Source organism: Chlorocebus sabaeus, chromosome 18, assembly GCF_047675955.1.
Source record: "Chlorocebus sabaeus isolate Y175 chromosome 18, mChlSab1.0.hap1, whole genome shotgun sequence".
Lineage (NCBI taxonomy): Eukaryota > Metazoa > Chordata > Mammalia > Primates > Cercopithecidae > Chlorocebus > Chlorocebus sabaeus.
This window is the reverse complement of record NC_132921.1, coordinates 36,981,180-37,006,776: the sequence shown is the minus strand read 5'-3', so window position 1 is coordinate 37,006,776 and position 25,597 is coordinate 36,981,180. Positions and strand designations below refer to the sequence as shown.

The 25,597-nt window shown below is 42.4% G+C and overlaps 2 protein-coding genes across 3 annotated transcripts in view; both read right to left on the bottom strand.

Annotated features, from left to right (window-relative positions):
• The window catches only part of EPG5 (ectopic P-granules 5 autophagy tethering factor), a 121,205-nt gene extending 110,549 nt beyond the window's left edge, over positions 1–10,656 (bottom strand). For both annotated transcript variants that reach the window (XM_007974156.3, XM_073006345.1), the window contains exon 1: positions 10,492–10,656. In XM_007974156.3, coding sequence (XP_007972347.3) covers positions 10,492–10,554 — 63 coding nt within the window. In that variant the 5' untranslated portion in view covers positions 10,555–10,656. The remainder of the gene's footprint in view (positions 1–10,491) is intronic.
• Positions 10,657–20,743: 10,087 nt separating this feature from the next.
• Positions 20,744–25,597, bottom strand: part of PSTPIP2 (proline-serine-threonine phosphatase interacting protein 2) — a 94,565-nt gene continuing 89,711 nt past the window's right edge. Inside the window, exons 14-15 of the mRNA XM_007974151.3 lie at positions 24,132–24,189; positions 20,744–20,850 (exon numbers count right to left, since the gene is read on the bottom strand). Of these exons, the coding sequence (XP_007972342.3) occupies positions 24,140–24,189 (50 nt within the window). The 3' untranslated portion in view covers positions 20,744–20,850; positions 24,132–24,139. The remainder of the gene's footprint in view (positions 20,851–24,131; positions 24,190–25,597) is intronic.

Below are 25,597 nucleotides of genomic sequence, written 5' to 3'. Positions count from 1 at the left end.
GTAAAGACGGGATTTCACTATGTTAGCCAACCTCCTGACCTCGTGATCCACCCGTCTCGGCCTCCCAAAGTACTGGGATTACAGGCGTGAGCCACCGCACCCGGCCAATTTCTTAGTTTTAATCATTGTTCAATCATGCCATAGAATGTACGGTTATATAAGATGATGACACAAGAGGATGCTAGGTGAAGGGTACATGGGAAGTCTCTGTATTATATTTGCAACTTTTCACTAAGTACAAAATTATCTCCATCATCATAAAAAAGTTATTCATTAAAAATAAATGTATGGTTTCAAAAAAACCTTCAGGCATTAATACACAAACTAGATAACATAGGAAGTTAGGCTGAATAAGGAAGAAAAACTTATTTAAATGACATTTAAATAAAGTTGTTTCATTCAAACAGACTAAAAACCTCATTGAAATCACTCAAATACTTCCTTTCACAAAGAAATTTTAAGGTAGGCAAACATGAGTTATACAAGCTCTTGGTTATTTTGGATTATTCTGCTCTGAATGTCCAGCAGACTAACAGCCAAAAAAGTGGGGCCTTTATATATTAAAAAGAAAGAAAAGATGAATGTTTTTGACATGGAATTTGAGGTCAGCTTGTTGAAATGAACCTGACTGCCAAATATTTACAAATGGTAATGATTCAAGAAGCAAAATGCCCCTCCAAGTAACTTCGATCTCCACTGTGAACGGTGGACATTAGATCCAGAAGTCAGCCACCCAATGCACATCTCATACAAACTAGTTTATTAAACTGCCTAAAATCACGAATAACAAAAACATTATATGAATGTTAATAAAACAAAAAAGCAAGCCCAAACTATGCTGCAATGATGTTTAGCAAACTTGCTATAATAAACAGGGTTCTCAGACAGAGAAGTCAGAAAGAAAAAATTAAGAGGGAAAATGGTTACCACAGCAAGAGAAATGTTAGTGGACACATCAGGGACTCCTCATTGCTTACAGTTAAGGAGGTGAGTGGTGCATCAAACATTTCACTCTCACTTTGTTCACTGGCATCATCCTTAAACATCATCCTTAAAAATACATATGATTAGGGCGGGCGCAGTGGCTGAAGCCTGTAATCCCAGCACCTTGGGAGGCCGAAATGGGTGGATCACGAGGTCAGGAGATCGAGACCATCCTGGCTAACATGGTAAAACCCCGTCTCTACTAAAAAATACAAAAAACTAGCCAGGTGAGTTGGCAGGCGCCTGTAATCCCAACTACTCAGGAGGCTGAGGCAGGAGAATGGCATAAACCCGGGAGGCGGAGCTTGCAGTGAGCTGAGATCCAGCCACTGCACTCCAGCCTGGGCGACAGAGCGAGACTCCGCCTCAAAAAAAAAAAAAAAAAAATACATATGATTTGCTTGGCCTATATTGTGTATGTATGTGTGTGTGTATGTGTCTGCTTAGTAGCTAACTTGCAAATTAGGATTTCTCACACAAAAATCCAGATTTCTAGTTTTTCTTGGAAAATCATAAGATGTGGCAACGCCAAACCATCACAACCTCACAGCAACCATCAACTAGAATTCGAGAGCAGCTGTCCCCTCTAAATCAGGCACAGCCTGACCCAGTGACCATTGTCCCACTCAGCCTGCTTCACTCCTCCAGGTTATATACGTGGCTCCTGCAGGCACTTGACTTTATGATCCCTATACTCTACTAGTCTAGGCTGAGGCAAAGTCAGTGTGGCAGAGGCCAAATTTTAGTGAGTTGACAATCAGAAAATGAAACTAGTAAAACAATTTCATTTACAATAGCATAAAAAGAACAAAGTATTTAGGGATAAATTGAGAGAAAAAAGCATAATACTTGTACTCTGAAACTTATAAAACATTACTGAAAGAAATTAAATGCAATTTAATTTCTTTAAATGGAAAGACATTCTATGTCTTTTACAATATCATTAAGATGAAAATATTCCTCAAATGGACCTACAAACTCTACACAATCCCTTGCAAAATCCTAGCTACCTTTTTTTGCAGAAATTGTCAAACTGATATTTAAATTGCATACAGAAATGCAAGTGACCCACAACAGACAGAAAATCTTGAAAAAGAACAAAGTTGGAGAACTCGCACTTAGCAATTTCAAAACCTACTACAAAGCTATAGTAATAAAGACAGTATTGGCACATGGACAGACAAATAGATGAAAGGAACAGAACTGAGAATCCAGAAATAAAACCTTACATATATGGCAAATTGATTTTGACAAGAATGTCAAAACAATGGGGAAATTTGAACAAATGGAGCTAGAACAACTGGATACCCTCAAGTGAAAGAATTAACTGGATCCCTACCTTATATCATATACAAAAATTAATGCAAAAAGGATCATATACCTAATGTGAGAGGTAAAACTTTTAAACTGTTAGAAGAAAACAAAAAAATCTTTATAACCTTGGGTAGGCAAAGCCTTCTTAGATATGACACCAAAAGCACAAGCAACAAAAGAAAAAGATCAGTTGGACTTCATCAAAATTACAAACTTTGGTGCTGCAAGTTCCATCGAGCTCACGCCTGGTCTGGCACCAGCTGATCAATAAACTGGCTCATCTGATCTTGTGGCCCCAATCCAGGGACTGACTCAGCGCAAGAAGACACCTCCAACTCCCTGTGATTTCATCTCTGACCAATTAGCACTCCTGGCTCACTGGCTTCCCCCCACCCACCAAGTTATCCTTAAAAACTCTCCTCCCCAGATGCTGGGGAGACTGATTTGAGCAATAATAAAATTCCAGTCTCCCACATAGCTGGTTCTGTGTGAATTACTCTTTCTCTATTGCAGTTCCCCTGTCTTGATGAATCGGCTCTGTCTAGGCAGTGGGCAAGGTGAACCCCTTGGGCAGTTACAAAATTAGCCAGGCATGGTGGCTGGCGCATGTAAACCCAGCTACTCGAGAGGCTGAGGCAGAAGAATTGCTTGAACCCAGTAGGTGGAGGTTGCAGTGAGCCAAGATCAGGCCACTGCATTCCGGCCTGGGTGACACAGTGAGATTCTGTCTCAAAAAATACATAAACAGGGGCTAGGCATGGACAACTCACACCTGTAATCTCGGTACTTTGGGAGGCCAAGGCGGGCGGATCACAAGGTCAGGAGATCAAGACCATCCTGGCCAACATAGTGAAACCCCATCTCTACTAAAAATACAAAAAAATTAGCCAGGCGTAGTGGTAGGCACCTGTAGTCCCAGCTACTCAGGAAGCTGAGGCAGGAGAATCACTTGAACCTGGGAGGCAGAGGCTGCAGTAAGCCAAGATTGCACCACTGCACTCCAGTCTGGGCAACACAGCGAGGCTCTGTCTCTAAATAAATAAATATGGCCAAGTATGGTGGCTCATGCCTGTAATACCAGCACTTTGGGAGGCCAAGGTGGGTGGATCACCTGAGGTGAGGAGTTTGAGACCAACCTGACTAACATGGTGAAGCCCCATCTTTACTAAATACAAAAAATTAGCTGGGCACGGTGGTGGGTGCCTATAAATCCAGCTACTTGGGGGGCTGCGGCAGGAGAATCACTTGAACCCGGGAGGTGGAGGTTGCAGTGAACTGAGATCGCGCCACTGCACTCCAGCCTGAGCAACAAGAGCAACTGTCTTCAACTACCTACTTCAATTAAAAATAAATAAAGGTCAGGTGCAGTGGCTCACACCTGTAATCCCAGCACTTTGGGAGGCCAAAGCAGGAGGATCCCTTGAGCCCAAGAGTTTGAGACCAACCTGGGCAACACAGGGAGATTCCATCTCTATCTTTATAAAAATAAATAAATAAAGACACAGAGGGAAGACATAACATACATATAATAATCATTATAGATCACAAAATAAAATTCAAACAACTCTGTGTATATCAATTCCATGTGTATCAAGTAACATAATTTAAGCAAAAGGTATTTCCTTTCTTTAAAAAAAAAATCAGAGACACCGTCTCACTGTGTTGCCCAAGCTAGAGTGCACTGGCTACTTGCAGGCACAATGATAGCACACTGCAGCCCTGAACTCCTGCGCTCAAACAGTCCTCCTGCCTAGCCTCCCTCCTAATTGAAACTACAGGCTGGTGCCATCATGCCAACAAAAGATATTTCTTACAACTAAAAATGCCAGGCAGATTAAGAAAAATCTATTTCTTTATATTTAATCTCCACATAAGTTACATACAGGTAAAAAATCAATTTTAAAGTCATTCAAATGGAGAAACAATAACCAACTATAAAGAAAGAGTTGATAAACACAGAAAAACATACTTAACTATACATTACAGTAAATATGCTCTGGAGTGTGGGTATATGGGGAAGAAACCTAAAGAAAAATACAACAAACCATTATCAACAGTTATTTCCAGAAGATGGAATTCTGGGCATTTCATTTCTGGGTTGTACGGTGTGTGAGAGTGTGTGTATGTGTACACTCATACACACTTGAAGAAATGAGGAATCAGAAAGTAAGTAATCGTTTAAAACTAAAGTTTTTTTTTTTTTTAAGTTTTAGGAAATAAATGGAAAGTTTCTATTCATCACTTGAAATAAACATGTAGAGATATGGAGTAGGCTTGGAGTCACACGTCTACCCTACTCCGCATTGCTACATGTTTATTTCAAAATTAATATACCTAAAACCAAACTCCTGATCTTCCCCCTAAAACCTGTTCCACCCACAGCTTTCTCCTTCTCAGGGTCTTCCTTGACTGTTTTCTCTCACATCCCACATCCCAACCTCAGCAAACCCTCTTGGCTCTCAGACTTCAAACACTCCTCACCACCTTCTCTCTGACAATCCTGGCCCAAGCCACCATTACCTCTTGCCTGGGTGACTGCAATAGTCTCAGACAGTCTCTGCTTCTACCCTTGCCCCCTTACAGTCTATTCTCCAAAAAGCAGGCACAGTGATCCTTTAAAGCACAAGTGGAATCATGTCATTCCTCTGCTCAAAACCCTGTGTTGATTCCACATGTCACTCGGAGTAAAAGCTCATGCAAGGCCCGACATGACTGGGCTCTGCTACCTTTCTGACTTCATCTCCTACTGTTTTCCCCTCACTCCGTCCGCGTTAACCACACTGCCTCCTTGCAGTTCCTAGGACAGGTCTGGCATGCTACCGCCAGACAGCCTTTTCCTGTCTAGTCTCTCTGCCTGAAACACTTCTCCCCCAATATCCACATAGTGAACTATCTCTTCCCTTTCATGTCTTTACTTAAATGTCACCCTCAATAACAACTAGCCAGGCTGCGCATGGTGGCTCATGCCTGTAATCCCAGCACTATGGGAGGCCGAGGTGGGCCGATCACCTGAGGTCAGGAGTTCGAGACCAGCCTGGCCAACATGGCAAAACCTTTACTAAAAGTAAAAAAATTAGCCGGGCGTGGTGGTGGGTGCCTGTAATCCCAGCTACTCAGGAGGCTAAGGCAGGAGAATTGCTTGAACCTGGGAGGCAAAGGTTATAGTCAGCCAAGATCGCGCCACTGCACTCCAGCCTGGGTGACAAGAGTAAGACTCTGTCCCAAAAAAAAAAAAAAGAACAAACTATCCAGACCACCCATCCTAACCTCTAACCAGTACTCCCCAACTCTTCAACCTATTTTTTTTCTTTTTTCCATAGCACTTATAAAGCATGATATATTTTCTTCTTCATGGGTTTTTGTTTGTTTAGCTTGCTTGTTTTTTGTCTTCTCCCTCGAGAATGTTAAGCTCCACTAAGGCCAGGTTCTTTGGGCTTTTTTCTCTTTTACATCCCAAGAGCCTAGAATAGTTTTTGGAACATAACTGGTGATCAATGAGTGTTTGCTTAATAAATGAATGGCTTTTAGGAGGCACAAAAGAAGCTAAATAATACTATGCAGCATCCCCTAACTTCACACCAATAACCACTCCTGGTAGAAAGGCACTAGAGGTGGAAATCAATCATCTAGGCATGGCACAAGGGGGACAGGGATTTAAAGGTTTTTCCTGTGACCTTCTGGGACACATCTGTCTGTCCTTAGCAATTATCAGATGCTCTCCCTATTAATAAGTTGTTGGCATTCAGAATTTAATATTAACTGTTAAAAAAAAAACTATAAAATGCACTACTTCTGCAGAGTAAGTCCAAATCTAAGAATCTACTGTACTTAACTTATAATTTATCAAGATCAATGAAGTCAGGGTGCTCAGAGTTGGGGGATTTTATAGCAGAGAATGGTACTAAAGAAATGAAAACATTATTAGGTCTATCTCTTAGGCATCAAGCGATAAGCACCACATACCTAACCATAACCTATCAGCAGACGTTAGCTACCAGATGATTAACATTGAGGAATGTAGGTCAGCTGCTGGGTAAAATCCAGAAGCCACTCAAACTGTCTAAAGGCAACAGCACATGACACTATCCACTTCCTGAACTGAGACTTTGAACCAGTTTGTGCTTCCCAAAATAGTTGCCAAATTATACTACAGATGGTAAAGGTTTCATTAATGCAGGACTTTATAACCGTAATTGAACTATAACCAGCACTAACAAGTGCATCAATTTACTCCAAAAAAAATATATCTTTCTAGATTTATTCTAAAAGAATTAACTTTCTAGATTGGCAAAGATAGGGGCTTTGCTGGTGTCATGGACATTTTTCATCCGTTTTCTCATCCTAGTCAGAGGAAATTTATTAAATTCTTCTGAGTGACCATGCTTGGAAATATTCTTCATTACTGGCATTTATTTCATCATTCGATGAACATTATCAAGTGACAAAGAGGCTGTGAAGGGTACTGAGAACAAGACAGGTCCCTCCCTCAGTGAGTTCAAAATCTAAGGGAGAAGAGAAATGTGGACAAAGTAACCACAAATGAGATGAGTGGCACAAAGGGCAGAAGAGTGCTATTGGAGAGGCAGTGACACCAGGGAGATGAGAAAAAGCTTCTCTGCCAAAGTACTGTTTAGCTGACACCTCATAAATGAGTAGTGGGTTAGGTAAAGAGGGACAGGAAGGGGTGTCAGAGGAAACAACATAGGCAAAGGCCCTGAAGCAGGAAAGGACATAAAGGACATAAAGGTTAAGAATCAAAAGAGAACTTTGGGAGGCCGAGGCGGGTAGATCATCCGAAGCCAGGAGTTTGAGAAGAGTCTGGCCAACGTGGTGAAACCCCGTCTTTACTAAAAATACAAAAATTAGCCCGGCATGGTGGCAGGCACCATAATCCCAGCTACTCAGGAGGCTGAGGCGGGAGAATTGCTTGAACCAAGAAACGGAGGTTGCAGTGAGCCAAGATCACACCACTGCACTCCAGCCTGGGCGACAGAGTGAGACTCGGTCTCAAAAAGAAAAGAAAAGGGAGAATGGTGGGAGTGGTGGTAGAACTGAGGCTGAGAAGGAAGACAGAGCCAAGATCATACAGAGCCCTTAGTCTATGCTTTGGACTCTAGCCTCTGAGTGATGGGAAACCTTTGAAAGATTTTGAGGAGAGTAACATGATCAGTTTTGTTTTGAAAAATATATATCCAGCTCAGTTTAGAGAATGGGCAGCAAGAATGAATGTAAAGAGGCCAGTTTAGAAGCAATCCTCCTTGGAGTAAGGTCATAGTAGTTAGGATGGAGAGGAAATGCACAGAATCAAAAGAATATTTACAAAATGCAATTGGCAAGGCTTAGTGAATGATTAGATTTAGAGTGTGGGCAAAAGCAGATGTCAAGGATTTTTGGTTTGACAAAATGCCTCTGAAATAAAGGCCTCTTCATAAACTTTAACAAAAAAAAAATTAACGTATGTTTGTATAGGAAAGTTGCCTAAGATGGATAAAAAAATATAATCAATTGGTTTTTCATGATGGATCTAAAAGCTTAAGATTTTTAGCTTTTTAATTTAGAAATTCTGTTTTAAACAAAATAACTTATGAGGGAATCCCCTTAACAGACTCTAAGTATTTGCAACATTCTATCTATGGAAAGACAAAAGATATATGAAATATGAAATAACTATTAAGCTCCTGGATTGAGAGTCAGGATTTCTGGCTTTAACCTGAGTTCTCTCACTAACTGCATGACACTGAGCAATAATTTAACCCCTGGAGGCTTTAGTTTCATCAATATATTGGGGGAAAAAAACTAGAGATTAAGACTTAAGATTCCGCTGTCATAGATAACTAACATGTCTGTGTTATGCATTACTGCATTCTAGGTTCGGGGATTTTTTTTTTCTTCACTGGATAGGTATAATTTTTTTTTTTTTCTGGTAGTCTCATTGTTAAGCAGGTTTAGGGATCTTATGCATAGCTGGCCAATGGCTTTTTTCTTCCTCTTGGGCCTGGATAGTTCTTTACCAACCCAATACAATGCAAAAGCATTTCTCTTAAAAATATTTCTGAGCCGGGTGTGGAGGCTCACACCTGTAATCCCATCACTGTGGGAGACCGAGGTGGGCAGATCACCTGGGGTCCGGAGTTGGGGACCAGCCTGACCAACATGGAGAAACCCCGTCTCTACTAAAAATACAAAATTAGCCGGGCATGATGGGGCATGCCTGTAATCCCAGCTACTCAGGAGGCTGAAGCAGGAGAACTGCTTGAACCCAGGAGGCAGAGGTTGTGGTAAGCACAGATCACGCCACTGCACTCCAGATTGGGCAACAAAAGTGAAACACTGACTCAAAAAAAATAAACAAAATTCCTGAAATTCGGTACCAAAATGACTTTCTCCCCAGAATAACTCCTCACAGACATGGATACACCAATGTGTCTAACTCTACTACAGCCTTTTAAAAAGTCATATCAAGAAAATGTGGTAAATACTCAGCATGGAATACTACGCAGACATAAAAAAGAACAAAATTTTGTCCTCTGCAGCAACATGGATGCAGTTAGAGGCAATTATCCTAAGCAAATTAATGCAGAAACAGAAAATCAAATACCACATGTTCTCATTTATAAGTGGGAGCTAAACATTAAGTACACATGGACACAAGGGAATAATAGATACCAGGGCCTACTTGAGGGTGGAAGGAGGGAAGATGGTAAGCATTAAAAAACCACCTGTCAAGCACTATACTCATTACCTGGGTGATAAAATAATCTGCACATTAAACCACCAAGACGTGCAATTTGCCCATGTAGCAAACCTCCACATGTACCCTCTAAACCTAAAATAAAAGTTAGAAAGAAAAAAAAGAGCATCATAATGAAATAAATCCACATAAGTCATTTACAGTCTATTAGGTATGGTACCTAAGAACGGTAGCCTCCTGTTAAAATCTTGTTCCCATGAGAAAATCAGATTACAGTATCATGTTTAAATTACACCTGCTTTGGAACACCACGCACTTCTGGGGAAAAAAAATGTCCTGTACTTGTAATACCATCCTCCTTATTTCCCAAATGTAAACTCTGTTTCAGGTAAGCCAAAATTATGAGGTCTGGCCATCCGGGAGCAGCATTTAATCTGATCATCTTAGAAAATATATATAAACAGGCCGGGCGAGGAGGCTCACGCCTGTAATCCAGGCACTTTGGGAGGCTAAAGGGGCGGATCACCTGAGGTCAGGAGTCTGAGGCCTGACCAACAAGGAGAAACCCCGTCTCTACTAAAAATACAAAATTAGCCGGATGTGGTGGTGCATGTCTGTAATCCCAGTTACTCGGGAAGCTGAGGCAGGAGAATCGCTTCCCGAGTAACTCCGACCCGGGAGGCAGAGGTTGCGGTGAGCTGAGATTACACTCCAGCCTGGGCGACAGAGCGAGACTCCGTCTAAAAAAATAAAAAAAATATATATATATATCTCATATATATCATATATATATCACACACATATATATAAACAAAATGAAAATCCAGACTGCACTTATAAACAAATCAACTTAAAATCACTCTAATACCACATGTAGTCTAATACAGGAAACCCAGAAAATTCAAATACTTCCCTACTGTGTGAGTCCCGCCCTGGGTTAATTTCTAGCCATTCATGCCCCTTATAAACAATCAAGATAATAAGAAATAAACAGAGGCAGCACCACTGTCATCTTGAACTTTCAAAGTGATGAGAAATGGCACATCACTAGTCTACTTATAAAGTTCTGCCAAAGGTACCGTCTCCGCGTGGAGGAGAGGAACCTTCCCTCTTTACGCGTGGCAGTGACTGAAAATGGTCTAGGCTATAAAGGAGTAAAGAGAGAGTCAACGATGGGGCTGGAAACAGAAAAATTATTTCACAGCAGGAAACCAGACCCAGGTGAGGAAAGCCAAGAAGAGAGGTGAAAAAGAAGAGGCCAGTGAAGTCACAGGAGGGAGAAGGAAAAATGGGGTCCTGACAGAGTGTGGCACGGGGGTGTGGAGAAGGAATGGAGGAGAAGGGCGGATGTCAACGGGTGGTGGGATCAAATATTGAAAGGTGGAGGCAGAGGATGCAGACGGCTCAGGGAACGGGAGTAGATTTGGCTGGGGAGGCCGAAGAGAGGAGCAGGGAGACACAGCACACTGCCAAGAGCCTCGGGAGGGTGGGGAGATCCTCACCTTTGTTTTAGTCCGGCTGGCCTTGGCCTTGGCCCGGCGCTGGGGCTTCACCGCCTCGGCCATAGATAGACCCTGCCGCGGCGCCGTCACCGTTTGTTTTTGTGAAACCCCTGCGCTTCACGTAACCTGCCCGGTTCTGGCCTCCGGACTGTCACATGATCGAATGTCCGCCACTCCCGGAGAAGAGGCGGTGACTCGGAGCCTCTACGGGCCGCAACGTAGGACAAACCACTCCGGGACGCATTTGCACTGGAGGACGGCGGGCCCGCCCCCTTCCCGTAGCCCGGGCCCCACCCCTAACCCTGGCTCCACCCAGCGCACAGGTGTCTTGGGTTACGTTGGGCTGGGGGGCGACCCAGGCTGACCGACCGACCTACCCCGTCTCCCGGCTCTGCAAAATGGCACTCAGTGTGGACCCCGGGCGCGCTCGCACACCTCAGCCGCGTCGGCTTGAAGAAATCCGGGAAGTGGATTTGCCAGTCTTTTTTTCATCTTCAGATAACCGGATCCAGTCGGTTAGCCTAAATCCGCACTGCGCGCAGGGAAGAAACCCTGACGCCCATTGGGGTGTGCACTGCAGTGTCCTCTTTTGTAAAGGGGAATGATCATACCTGCCTTTTCGGATGTCATGAGGATTTAATGGGCTCTCCAAGAAAGGTGCTGGTAGCAGCAGGCATGTCGGTACATGGTAGTTATTATCATTACTGTACAAATTCCTAGACTGGAAAAGAGACATGTGTTCCTAAAAGGACAGGCAAAGAGGTAACAAGACAAATAAGACCCGTAAAAGTATTCTTAGTATACGTTTTACACAGTGTGCTGCATCTGAAATTTCCAGATGTGAAAAACTTGTCCACATCTTCCCTTCCGAGCTCTAGGATTTCTGCAATTTGCTTGTATCCTTATTGTTAGTGTCTGTCAGTCCTCCCAGAATGTAAGATTCTCAATGGCAAGATTCTTGATTTTGTTGTCTGATATATCCAAGGGTCTCTAGAACACTGCACATAGTAGCACATAGTAGATACTAAATAAATATTTCGTGAATCACACAAATGAATATGAGTTTTGTCTGGCAGTGGGGTAAGATAGTTGAAATGGAGTGGGCCAGGTGCAGTGGTTCACGCCTGTAACCCGGCACTCTGGGAGGCTTAGGCGGGTGAATCACCTTAGGTCAGGAGTTCGAGACCAGCCTGGGCAATATGGTGAAACCCCAACTCTACTAAAAATACAAAAAAAAAAAAATCACCTGGCGTCGTGGTGGACGCCGGTAATTCCGGCTACTCGCGAGGCTGAAGCAGGAGAATCTCTTGAACCCGGGAGGCGGAGGTTGCAGTGAGCCGAGATCACACCATTGCACTCAAGCCTGGGCAACAAGAGCAAAACTCTGTCAAAATAAATAAATAAATAAATAAAAGAGAAATGGAGTGTATGGGAGGGAGGAAAAAGACCATCCACCCACCTGTAGCATACCCTAGAATGAAAAATCCAGGAATATGGCATGAAAAATGGAAAAGACTTCAGAGATGCAGTTTGTTTGTTTATGATGATATTTTAATTGAGTATATAATACAGTTTCATGTATTTTATTCCCAAATCCTCAACAACAAAAATTATTAAGCTACTCAGAATGTACACGTACTTTGTATGTCCTGGTGTGTGTGTGTGTGTGTGTTTGTACATGTATATAAAGTTATCACCTGCAAAGAGTTGGCAAATATGAACCAAATCTTTTTACCACCATTACTATCCATAACTTTTGCTGATATTTCTCCCAGTATGGAATACCCTTGCTCTCTGACCTCTCCCAGTTTAAGTCATTCATGACATTTAAAGCTCTCTATGTGCCACCCACTACTTGATCAGCAAAACACAACTGACCCTACTCTCAATTTGCATGTTTTACAGTTTGGTTAGGAAGCAGACACAACGCATTGTGATATGTGTATCATCGCCTAAAGGGGAAAAGAGGCATACATTGGAAAGACTGAATGAAGGGGTGAGTTCCACACAAAAAGAGGTTAATCAGGGAGGATGGGAGAAAGAGGAGGAGAAGGAAAGAAATGAAGTTTCTTTAAAAAGTAACTCAGCCAGGCACAGTGGCTCACACCTATAATCCTAAGCACTTTGGGAGGCCGAGGCAGGCGGATTGCCTGAGTTCAGGAGTTCAAGACCAGCCTGGGCAACACAGTAAAACCCCATTATCTACTAAAATGCAAAAAAGTTAGCCAGGCGTGGCAGCGTGTGCCTGTAGTCCCAGCTACTCGGGAGGCTGAGGCGGAGAATTGCTTGAACCCGGAAGGCGGAGGTTGCAATGAGCCAAGTTTGTGCAACTGCACTCCAGCCTGGGCGACAGAGTGAGACTCCTTCTCCAAAACTAAAAAAAAAAGTTTAAAAAAAAAACTCAAAACCACAAACTCCCAGGACTGCATAAGGTACTTCGTTGCATTTATGTGGCTTACTGCACTTGTCAAGATGGTGAATGTAAGTATGATGACCGGAGAGGCCAGAGAGAGCCAAATTGCTCTGTATAAAAAGAGATTTAGAGAATTAGAGAGGAAGGAGCAACCAGATATCAGGGGAGGCAGAAACCAAGTCACCTGGCAGAGGGCTAACTACTAAGGAGACCTACATTTTCCATCACAAAGTTATCTGTTACTGGATTAATTTCAGAAAGTGGGGCCAGCAGCCAGACAATTCAAGTTCAGTAGAATCCAAACAAATTGTAAAGCAACTATCAGTTAGGTAATGATATAATTTGAACCCAGAAGGTGGTTTTGAAACTACTCCTTTTGAAGGATATAGACTTGAAGTCTCGGTTGCCACAGCAACAATTTTAAAAGGAAGAATGGGAATAGGGACTCAGAAAAGTTCCTGGACATATGCAGTCGAGGATTTCATGTTCCAGTCATAAAACTGACTGATAAGCAACCTGAGTTCCCAGGGCTGCTAAACCCAACTTGTTGAGACAATAGCTTGAAAAAGTAAACTGGCCGGCAGTGGTGGCTCACACCTGTTATCCCAGCACTTTGGGAGGCAGAGCAGGGCAGATCACTTGAGGTCAGGAGACCAGCCTGGCCAACATGGTGAAACCCCATCTCTACTAAAAAAATTACCAAAATTAGCCGGGCGTCATGGCACATTCCTGGAATCCCAGCTACTTGGGAGGCTGAGGCAGGAGAATCGCTTGAACTCAGGAGGCGGAGGTTGCAGTGAACCAAAATGGCACCACAGCACTCCAGCCTGGGTGACAGAGCGAGACGCCATCTCAGAAAAAAAAAAAAAAAAAAGAGTAAACCAATTCCTGGAAGTAAGGGATCATCTCAGGAAAGTCAAATACAAAGCAGATAAAGTAATTCAAGCCGACAGCATAATCCTTTTGTGTTAAATTAGGAATAAACTATATCTTTTTGTATTTAAAGTGGTTGTACTGGTTAAGATAATTTGGCAAATTAAAAGTTACAGATCTTGTGATTCCAAATTATGTATTTTACTACCGGATTTTAGATTACATATATTTTAGTTAAAAAATAAGATAATTCTACACTGCTTACATAATCATGGAACATCTCTGAGAAATTGAGATCTATCATATCTATAAACTGAATTTGTGGCTGGGTGCAGTGGCTCATGCCTGTAATCCCAGCACTTCGGTAGGCTGAGGCGGGCGGATCACAAGGTCAAGAGATCGAGACCATCCTGGCCAACATGGTGAAACCCCATCTCTACTAAAAATATAAAAATTAGCTGGGTGCACACCTGTAGTCCCAGCTACTTGGGAGGCTGAGGCAGGAGAATCGCTTGAACCCAGGAGGCAGAGGCTGCAGTAAGCCGAGATCATGCCACTGTACTCCAGCCTGGTGACACAGTGAGACTCCGTCTCAAAAAAAAAGAATTTGTTAGACTTTAGTAGACTGGTTTAAATAATTAGCTTGAACCCAGGAGGTGGAGGTTGCAGTGAGCCAAGACAGCGCCACTGCACTCCAGCCTGGGTGACAGAGACTCCATCTCAAAAAAAAAAAACAAAAAACTAGTGCTTATACATGACCACTGATATATTTTTATGCATGTTTTTTTCTATAAAATCAATTTCTAGATGTACAATTGCTGATCAGAGAGGCATTCTCATTTTTAATTTTGATAAATATTTACCAGATTTCCCTTCAGTAGGCTGTATTAATTTTCACTGTGACTTTAAGAATTTATAATACTTTTTAATCTCATGATTAAAATCCTGATCAATTAAAAACAAGAACAAGGCAGTCGGGGGTGGTGGGTCACCCCTGTAATCCCAGCACTTTGGGAGGCTGAGGTGGGCGGATCACCTGAGGTCGGGAGTTTGAGACCAGCCTGACCAACATGGAGAAACCCTGTCTCTACTAAAAATACAAAATGAAGCGGACACGGTGGCACATGCCTGTAATCCCAGATACTCGGGAGGCTGAGGCAGGAGAATCACTTGAACCCGGGAGGCAGAGGTTGCGGTGACCTGAGATCATGCCATTGAACTCCAGCCTGGGTGACAACAGCGAAGCTCTTGATCTCAAAAAAAAGAACAAGGCATTCATAAAAAGACTAACTCACATATTATGTTATGGCATTCCATAACAGAGTAAAACCAGGGTTCAGTGAAAGCTGCTGAACTCTAGAAGGTATGCTGGGTTGACCTTTCTTAAATCCACTTACAAAATTCCATTCCAGAGTCTCTGTTGCCATCTGGTGGCAATGCCTGCTTGGGGAAACCTCTTCCATATGATTTCCGAGAAGTCATTCATGCTGCTTTCTGTACACCCTAACTGCACGAGGCATTATTTCATCATTCTTCATTACTAAATGCATTTTGTAAAATTGCGAAAGAATCAGGTTACTTCTAAATTATTTCAGTTTCTTGAGACAATTAGCTCCCAGAGCAAGTAAGTACCAAAAATGTACAACCTATGTTTTTCTAACAAACTCTCTTCCCTAGGTGGACTCTTTTCCATTAACAGACCTTTGCTTCCATAAGCAGCAAAGCATATAAAATTTGTCCTTTTTTTCCTCTTATAATCTCTAAACATTAAATGAGTCATACAAGTACAGTTGACCCTTCAACAATGCAGGAGTCAGGGTCACTGATCCTCCACGCAGTAGAAATCTGCATATAACTTTTGACTGCCCCAAAGCTTTATTTTATTTTATTTTATTTTATTGAGATGAAGTTTCCCTCTTGTTGGCCAAACTGGAGTGCAATGGCACGATCTCGGCTCACTGTAACCTCGGCTTCCCAGGTTCAAGCGATTCTCCTGCCTCAGCCTCCTAAGTAGCTGGGATTACAGGCATGCACCACCATACCCGGCTAATTTTGTATTTTTAATGGAGACAGGGTTTCACCATGTTGGTCGGCTGGTCTTGAACTCCTGACCTCAGGTGATCCACCCGCCTTGGCCTCCCAAAGTGCTGGGATTACAGATGAGAACCAGATATTTAAGGCCATGAAATTTAAATGTATTTGGCACTCAGATGGAAATTTCTGGCAATAGCTGAAACAAATAGCTTCAACCCAAAACAATAGCTTCAACCTAAAACTAAACTAAACTATACTAAAAGACAGAAACAAAAATATAAGCCAGGGCTGGGCGCGGTGGCTCATGCCTGTAATCCCTGCACTTTGGGAGGCTGAGGCGGGAGGATCACCTGAGGTCAGGAGTTAGAGACCAGCCTGGCCAACATGGTGAAACCCCCATCTCTACTAAAAATACAGAAACTAGCCGGGCGTGGTGGCGAGTGTCTGTAATCCCAGCTTCTCCGGAGGCTAAGGCAGGAGAATCACTTGAACCCAGAAGGCAGAGGTTGCAGTGAGCTGAGATCATGCCAAAAAGAATTCCAGCCCCTCTCATCTTGACTTGGTGTCTGGTGCCCTTTTATTTGTTTTACAAAAACAATTTAGCCTTTTGGGAAGGGCTATTAAATAAACTATACACTAAATTCCTTCCCTAAGCTGGTTCAGCGTATGCCCAGGAATCAACAAGGACAGTTTAGAGGTTAGAAGCAAGATGGGGTCAGTTAGGTCTGATATCTTTCACTGTCATAATCTTCTCAGTTAATATTTCTGCAAAGGCGGTCTCAATCAGGATGAAATGAAATGGTGATAACATCTGTGCTGCACCACAAAAAAGAACGAGATCGGGTCCCTTCTGGGAACATGGATGGAGCTGGAGGCCGTTATCCTTAGCAAACTAATGCAGGAACGGAAAACCAAATACCACATGTTCTCACTTATAAGTGGGAGCTTAATGATGAGAACACATGCACACAAATAGGAGAACAACAGACACTGGGGCCTATTTGAGGGTGGAGGGTGGAAGAAGTGAGAGGATCAAAAAAGATAACTATTGGGGTCAGGCATGGAGGCTCACACCTGTAATCCCAGCACTTTGGGAGGTTGAGGGCTGGAGGATCGCTTGAGCCCAGGAGTCCAAGACCAGCCTAGGCAACATGACAAAACCCGGTCTCTACAAAAAACACAAAACTTAGCCAGGAGTAGTGGCACATGCCTATAGTCCCAGCTGCTCAGGATGCTGAGGTGGGAGGATCACTTGAGCCTGGGAGGTGGAGGTTCAGTGAACCGAGATCATGCCACTGCGTAACAGCCTGGGCAACAGACCAAGACTCTGTCTCAAAAAATAATGATTGGGTACCTCTCAATTCCTTAAACACACAGTTCCAACTGTCAGGAACTGTGTCCCTGCCTAAGGACCCTCTCAGACCATTCTCCAGCATTGGAGACAGTCCAGAAGTGCCAGGAAATTAATGCCTCCTGGGAGTATTCGCAATCAGTGACTGACAAGAGTTGGTGAATAAATACTCCAGCTCCCTTGCGGCTTAGGTCAATATCTCCTAAGTGTGTGTGTGTTCTTTTGGGTTTTTTTGTTTTTGTTTTAGCTTTTCTGTTGCCCGTGCTGGAGTGCAGTGGTGTGATCTTGGCTTACTGCAACCTCCACCTCCCGGGTTCAAGCGATTCTTCTGCCTCAGTCTCTTGAGTAGCTAGGATTACAGGCACGTGCCACCATGCCCGGCTAATTTTTTATTTTTAGTAGAGACAGGATTTCACCATGTTGGCCATGCCGGTCTGGAACTCTTGACCTCGGGTGATCTGCCCACCTCGGCCTCCCAAAGTGCTGGGATTACAGGCATGAGCCACCGTGCCTGGCCCCAATTTTGTGTTCTCCACTGCTTCCCGGGAGTCTTCAACAAGAGTAAGCTCCAGCTGCCTGCCAGGTAAGTAAGCTTACTTCATAATGCATGCTTTTTTTTGCCTTTCTTCTTTTCCCTATCTCATGTCCCCACTTCCATACTGGTACTTTTTGGAAAAAGTACTTGCACACAAATCCTTATCTCAGGGTCTGCTTCTGATGGAACCCAAATTAATATACCAACAGTCTATAGAATAGCTCACATTTACTAAATTTAACACATGTACTCATTTGACTGGCTTCACTCACTTTGCACTTCTTATTTCTCTTTCAAGTGGTTGTTTCTCTAGCTATGTTTTCTTATAGGCCACTAATTCTTTCATTGTCACTACTACATGCCAGGTGCTGGAGATACAGCAGGAAAAAGAATAGACAATGGCCCTGCTACCATTGGGGTTCCAGTCTAAAAAGGAAGACAGACTTTGAACAATTAATTTTAAAGGTGAATCATATCATAACAAGGAAAATGGAGGGGGAGGAGAGATACAGTAGTTGGATCCAACCTAGTCTGAAGGCAGAAACGGTGTCTCCTAGAGGAAGTAACACCGCAACTGATCTCTGAAGGATTAGTGCAAAGTAGTTCGGCACCATCTCCATTTGGCTTCCCTGACCAGGAGTTTGTCTTTTTGAAGCCTAACAATTACAAATGTGGCAAGGGGTCAAATAAAGTTTGGAAGAGCGAATATGGTCAACACAAAAATACGAAACAAATCCCAAATTACCAAGAACCTTTATTTAACCTACCAAACTAAAAGAGCAATAAAATAAAAATATTTTCCATCCACAAAACAGTTTTACATCAACTACACTGACCAATACAGAGAAAAGGGAAATCCCTGAGGAACTGCCAATAATAAATAATGTACTTAAAAATAGAATGTTCTGAGTGTAAAGGAACATTTCCTGAGCCCATTCAGTTTGGAGAAGTTTGGCCCTTTGCAAAATTCAGTTTCTCAAAAGGATGTCCAACTGATGCAAGTTTCCTGCCATGACAAGAAGCTGTCATGTTCAGTGGCACCTTACATGAAAGGTGGGGAAATAGGCCGGGCGCAGTGGCTCATGCCTGTAATCCCAGCACTTTGGGAGGCTTAGGCAGGTGGATCACCTGAGGTCAGGAGTTCGAGACCAACATGGCCAATATGGTGAAATCCCATCTCTACTAAAAATACAAAAAAATTAGCCAGGTGTGGTGGCAGGTGCCTGTAATCCCACCTATTCAGGAGGCTGAGGCAGGAGAATCACTTGAACCCGGGAGGCAGAGGTTGCAGTGAGCCAAGATCGCACCACTGCACTCCAGCCTAGGGGACAGAGTGAGACTCTGACTCAAAGAAAGAAGGAAAGAAGGAAAGAAGGAAAGAAGGAAGGAAGGGAGGAAGGAAGGAAGGAAGGAAGGAAGGAAGGAAGGAAGGAAGGAAGGAAGGAAGGAAGGAAGGAAGGAAAGAGAGAGAGAGAGAAAGAAAGAAAGAAAGAAAGAAAGAAAGAAAGAAAGAAAGAAAGAAAGAAAGAAAGAAAGAAAGAAAGAAAGAAAGAAAGAAAAAGAAAGAAAGAGGGAGAGAGAGAGAAAGAAAGAGAAAGAAAGAAAGGAGGGAGGGAGGGAGGGAAGGAAGGAAGGAAGGAAGGAAGGAAGGAAAGAGAGAGAGAGAGAGAGAAAGAAAGAAAGAAAGAAAGAAAGAAAGAAAGAAAGAAAGAAAGAAAGAAAGAAAGAAAGAGGGAGAGAGAGAGAGAAAGAAAGAGAAAGAAAGAAAGGAGGGAGGGAGGGAGGGAGGGAAGGAAGGAAGGAAGGAAGGAAGGAAGGAAGGAAGGAAGGAAGGAAGGAAGGAAGGAAGGAAAAGAAAAGAAAAGATGGGGAAATAATCAATCTTCTTTCAATCAATTTGTCCATAGTTCTGGAAAAGCTACTGCACAGAGCTGGAGAGGAACCTATTTGCTCTCTGTAATACTGAAAAACTGAGAGAGCTATTTTAACTTGTCGATAACCAAAAGGTACCATTTTCTCACAGTGCACAGATGTTGTACAAAAAGTACATGACTTCCCTGCTGTTTGTGAGTGGAAAAGGAAAACCCAAATATTTGTGAAAGTGTAAGACGGATGCATTTAAAATTCTGGGGTCTAGCAAGGGAAAGATTCTCTGTGAAGACCCAAAACTGAGGACTGGTTTTGTAACTCTAAAATGATCTTGAGGAATGGAATCAAAATATGGTATTTCATTGATTCCAGGATGTATTTTTTTTTCATACTTTAGCATCTTAAATTCAAATGGGCGTGGCCACCAATGGTCTGTCACAAGTTTATTGGCAACTCCTCGACCCCACCTTCTTAGTGCAACATAAAATAATGGCATGTTTTACAATCAGTGGCTCCTTAGATTAGATTAAATATCATGCTGTGTAGTTCAGTACACACAGTGATCCACATAAAAATACATCTGACATTTAAACCCTGGTGATTTTCCCAATTGAAAAAGTGCTGGCAAAAATATTTGGCATCTTAAATTTCAGCATAAGCATCACAACTTCAGGAAGGGTTAGAAGAATAGTGATGTGGGTTGGACTTGGGCTCTAGTTCTGGTTCTGTCCCTAATCAGCTAGGAAAACTGTAAGGAAATTAATTTCACACTTGCAGGCTTTGTTTCCTCATCTGTAAAATAAGAAAGTGTGATCAGGTGGCTTCTAAGTCTTCCAGCCAAAAAGGAAGGTAATTTTAAATCTTGCACCACTGAGGCTGTGTGTCGCCGTGGAAACTCCACAGCCAGGCTGCCCAAAGCCAAAGGAGCTACTACTGCAGCTGGTGGCTCGGAATTCTCTGCTGCCACCTCTGCTCCTCAAGTGGACACTCCAAATCCAGAAGTGGATTTCATGCTTCCCATGTTGAAAACCTAATTCATTCACAACCTGAGTAACTGGGAAAGAATAATTCTTTAGAATGGGGCAATTTGTAAACTTCAAAAAACTGCAGAACTCTACTTGCTTATGTTGTCCTAAATGTCTACCATAAATTTTAAATCTCTAAAAAATTATAGCAAGGGTTCACTTCAAAGTCTTCATGACTGACATAACGTGGCTATAGGTCCTGCTGCTCTGGGTGCCCTTTCCATGTCATAGAAGCACTTGCCGGAAAAAGCTCTGGTTTCTGAAAGAAAATAACAAAGAAATTTCATATGAATGAACAGTGCTTGTCAACACTCTCTCCTACCTTCAGAGTATATTCAACAAGAATAAGGGTGCAGGCCAAGGAAAACAAATGGTGAGGAATGGGTATTCCAAGCAATGAGAAATGGAATGTGATGATACCAGCATTGCTTTGTGGTAAGTAATACATACATTTACATTTTATACATATTTTAAATTTGAAATTTTCAATCTATCTTTACCTAAACATATTAGAATTAACAACAGGAATAGCAACTAAAATCAGCAACTACAAAACAAATCACAAATTCCTAACTCTTTCTGTTTAAATTTTTTTTTTTTTTTTTTTTTTTTTTTTTTTTTGAGAAAGAGTCTTGCTGTATTACCCAGGCTGGAGTGCAGTGGCGCAACCTCAGCTCACTGCAACCTCCACCTCCTGACTTCAAGTGATTCTCCTGCCTCAGCTTCCCAATTAGCTGGGATTACAGGCACCCGCCATTGCACCTGGCTAGTTTTTGTATTTTTAGTAGAGATAGGGTTTCACCGTGTTGACCAGGCTGGTCTCAAACTCCTGACCTCAGGTGATCCGCCCATCTTGGCTTCCCAAAGTGCTAGAATTACAGGCATGAGCCACTGTGCTGGGACCCTGTTTAAATTTATTTTCCAAAAGTTCACTCGAACTATTTTAGTTGTTGTGATAAGTTGCTTAGGAAGTTATTCACTAAATTAGACTCCCTTCTTTAAAATGTTCTGAAATTCAGTATATGTTGTATATTGAATATGAATGTGTTATATACTCCCTTTTCTAAAATTTTCTGAAATTGATGTATATGTTGAACCCCAACTCATTGAATGGGCACAGATTCCAGTGAACTCCAGTGAAATGATATAACTCAAGTAAATGTGTTGGCACTAGCATCTTGCATTCAAACATCGCACTCTTCGACTCTGAGGAACTACAGTTGTTGGGTCAAGTGGTACTATTAAGCTACCAGAATATATTCTTTACCCAAACAAGTAAGGACAGAAAAGAAAGAGGTAAAAAATAAAAAGAAACACTTAGGACTGCCAATGGCCTGCCCATTATCTACACAGTGCTCCAGAGAGCAGGTGCCACCTCTGAATTCCAAGTCATTGATTTACCAGGTTTTCACTCTACCTTCACTAGGGCCTTGCCCCTTTCCATGAGAAAGAGGGAGGCTTATGAAACGAAGAAGAAATGATGACTGTAAAGACTAGAATTTATGTGTAGATTGGTAGGTCCGAAGTTATATACAGTTAGAGAACAGGGTACTTTATGTCTTCAAGTTCCATATATTTTATAGCAAAGTTGCTTAAATATTAAATATATTAAGCAATTATGTTAAGCAATTTAAGGACTTATGTTTAAATATAATAGAAACTAGCTGGTTTTTTTTCTTTTTTTTTTTTTTGACTGAGTCTCGCTCTGTTGCCCAGGCTGGAGTGCAGTGGCGCGATCTCAGCTCACTACAACCTCCACCTCCCGGGTTCAAGTGATTCTCCTGCCTCAGGGTCCTGAGTAGCTGGAGCTACAGGTGCCCACCACCATGCCTGGCTAATTTTTTGTAGTTTTTTGTTTTAGTAGAGATGGGGTTTCACCATGTTGACTAGGCTGGTCTCAAGTGATCCACCTGCCTCGGCCTCCCAAAGTGCTGGGATTACAGGTGTGAGCCACTGTGCCCGGTCATTAGCTGATTATTTTTATGTAATTAGGACAAGTTGGCATCTGTCCTAGATAGCCAGTTGGCTATAAGTCACAAAGTAGGTGTTTTTAGAGGACTGGAGACAAACAATGTTTGATGTGCTCACTTTGGTGGTATAGAACACTATAGAAAATCACCCTGGAGCACTGTTAAAATCTGTTTAGGTTCATAAAGGACAATATATGTAACCAATACCAAATCAGGATGCATGAGAGAGGGGCTGTTGCCTTTCTCAGTTGACTTCTGGCATCCCACCCACCCGCTGCCTGCCACTTTGTCTTCTGACACTGTTATCCAGGGCATAAAGTGACAAGAAATGCAAAGACGTGTAGTTCAGATGTGTAGCTCAGTCCACACTGACATCAGGAATATGTAAGTGGACCAACTCTTTAAAACAGTTTTTAGTCAAAGTAGTAACACATTTTCATTGCAGACAAATTCAAAAACAGAAAGGAAAAATATTACCTGTTTAGGAATATATCTCTTCAGACCTTTTCTTTGCTCGTGTGTACCTACATAATTCTTTTACCCCAAGATAAGCCCATTGGGGTAAAAGAATGATACTTTATGAAGAGTTTCTTTTAGTATCGCTACTTTGGCTTCTGAGGCATTTCTTCACATCTGTGAAGGATGATTTTGACTTGGAGAATGTTCCAAGCACCTCAGTGCCTAAGAAAAAGAGTCACCATGCAGTATATCTTTGCAGCTGCAGTTGGCTTAGCAGTGTTCAGTCCTTTTCTAAGAATCCTCGTGGTTTGCTTGTTCAGAGCATTAATAATCTGCAGGATGACCTCTGTGATGACCTTGTGTGTACAGTGAGTGTCATATCATTTGCACTGCTTTTTATTTGACTTTTCCTCTTTTAGATGGTGGACGAGTAAACTAAAATCTAAATTACTTTAACAGTGAGGATGATGTGTGTTTTGTTGATGAGCACTGCCTTAAATCCAGGTGTGTAATAACTAGAAAAGAGCTTAATAAGAGCAGATAAAGTGGGCTGGTGATGGTGGCTCATGCCTGTAATCCCAGCACTCTGGCAGGCTGAGGCGGGTAGATCACTTGAGGTCAGGAGTTCAAGACCAGCCTGGCCAACATGGTAAAGCCCTGTCTCTACTAAAAATACAAAAAAAAATATTAGCTGGGTGTGGTGGTGTGCACCTGTAATCCTGGCTACTCAAGAGGCTGAGGCGGGAGGATCACTTGAACCTGGGAGGTGGAGATTGCAGTGAGCTGAGATTGCACCACTGCACTCCAGCCTGGTGACAGAGCGAGACTCTGCCTTGAAACAAACAAACAAAAAAAGCAGATAAAGAGTTACTACGGAATAATCAATGAAGGAAAAATAGCCTCATTTAAATAGGTATGGAGGGGTCTCCAGTCTGCTTCCAGCTGTGGGATCCAGAGAGGCATCCTGAAGGGACAGCATGCTGGCCAGTGTGCCTGCCTGATGCAAGGCCTTGCTAGTTTGTGGTGGTGTTATAAAGAAACTTCAAAGGCCTCAATAGCACAATTAACAGTCTACACATGACTCAATTACGTGAAAAATAAAGGTTCTTACCACTGATGTTACTGATAGAGCAAACTGTAGTCATCAACCAAAGAGTAATCAGGATCATCTGCAAAAGGCAGAACACAGAAAACAACAGTAACATCAATTTTTCATAATAAGATCTCAGCCCTTTTCAAGCCAGGGCATCTCACTTAGAGATTCTGGTGACTACCATTTTGTAAGGAGAAAATAGATCTGCCAACAAAAACTATAAATGGTAGTCACTACTCCAAACCAGAGGACATTCTGGAAATCACTATTCTGACTTCTTTGCCCTCTTTCATCCATGCTCAGGTACAGTACCCACAGTAAAATCATATTTAAAAATGGACAGAAATAGCATCCTACATTACCAAATGGTAATCTTAAGCAATAAGAAATAAAATACCTTAAATCTTCATATTGTTCAAAGATAGAATTTCAGCCACTACATTTTTTTTTCCATCACTAAATTTTTAGTGAACTGTTAAGGACAGCATAAGCTGAACTCCTCCCTTATTGATAGGTTTTGGCTCTGTGTCCCCACCCAAATCTCATCTTGAATTGTATCTCCCATAATTTCCACCTGTTGTGGGAAGGACCCAGTGAGCGATAATTTGAATCATGGGGGCAGCTTCCCCCACAATGTTGTCATGGTAGTGAATAAGTCTCACAAGATCTGACGGTTTTATCAATGGTTTCTGCTTTTGCATCTTCTTCATTTTCTCTTGCCACCACCATGTAAGAAGCGCCTTTCACCTCCCACCATGATTCTGCGGCTTCCCCAGTCATGTGGAGCTGCAAGTCCAATTAAGCCTCTTTTTCTTCCCAGTCTCAGGTACATCTTTATCAGCAGCATGTAAATAGACGAATACACTCATTCTCTTGAATATGGATAGGTATATCTTTTCTTTACTCAAATAATAAATATATGTTGAGCACCTACTATGTACTCAGAACTGTGTCAAGTGTTGTGAGTAATACAGAAGACAAAGTTGTACCTGACCTCGGGATCTTATTAATATTCAAGGCATACAACTAACGAGAGCTTGTTTGGAGTAGCTGCAGGGGAATGCAGCTATTTGTATACTCTTGACCAAAGACTGACCCTCCTCTATCAGGAACGGTCATGCTCTTTGACTGAGCACGTAGCTTCAGCAGGGACACACATGGACTGGTGAGAGAGGAAGTGGACACCCGCCTAGCCAGCCAGATGTGCCAAATCAACCCTAGCAAACAATAGGCTGACAGATGTTGCAGCCAGACTGCCCTCACATCCCATACAACTAATAAGAAGTGCTAAGATACGTACTTCCCCCAGAGGTATCATAGGAGTTCAAAGAAAGAAAGAGACTACTGTGATTAGTAAAAGTTCTCATTAAAGATAACATTAAGTGACATGTCTCCTGACGTCCATGCCTTCTATAAATTGTATTTCTGTGTAACCCAAGGGGAACTACATCTCAGTTCTGCTGTTCTCACAGTCCAAGTTGAAA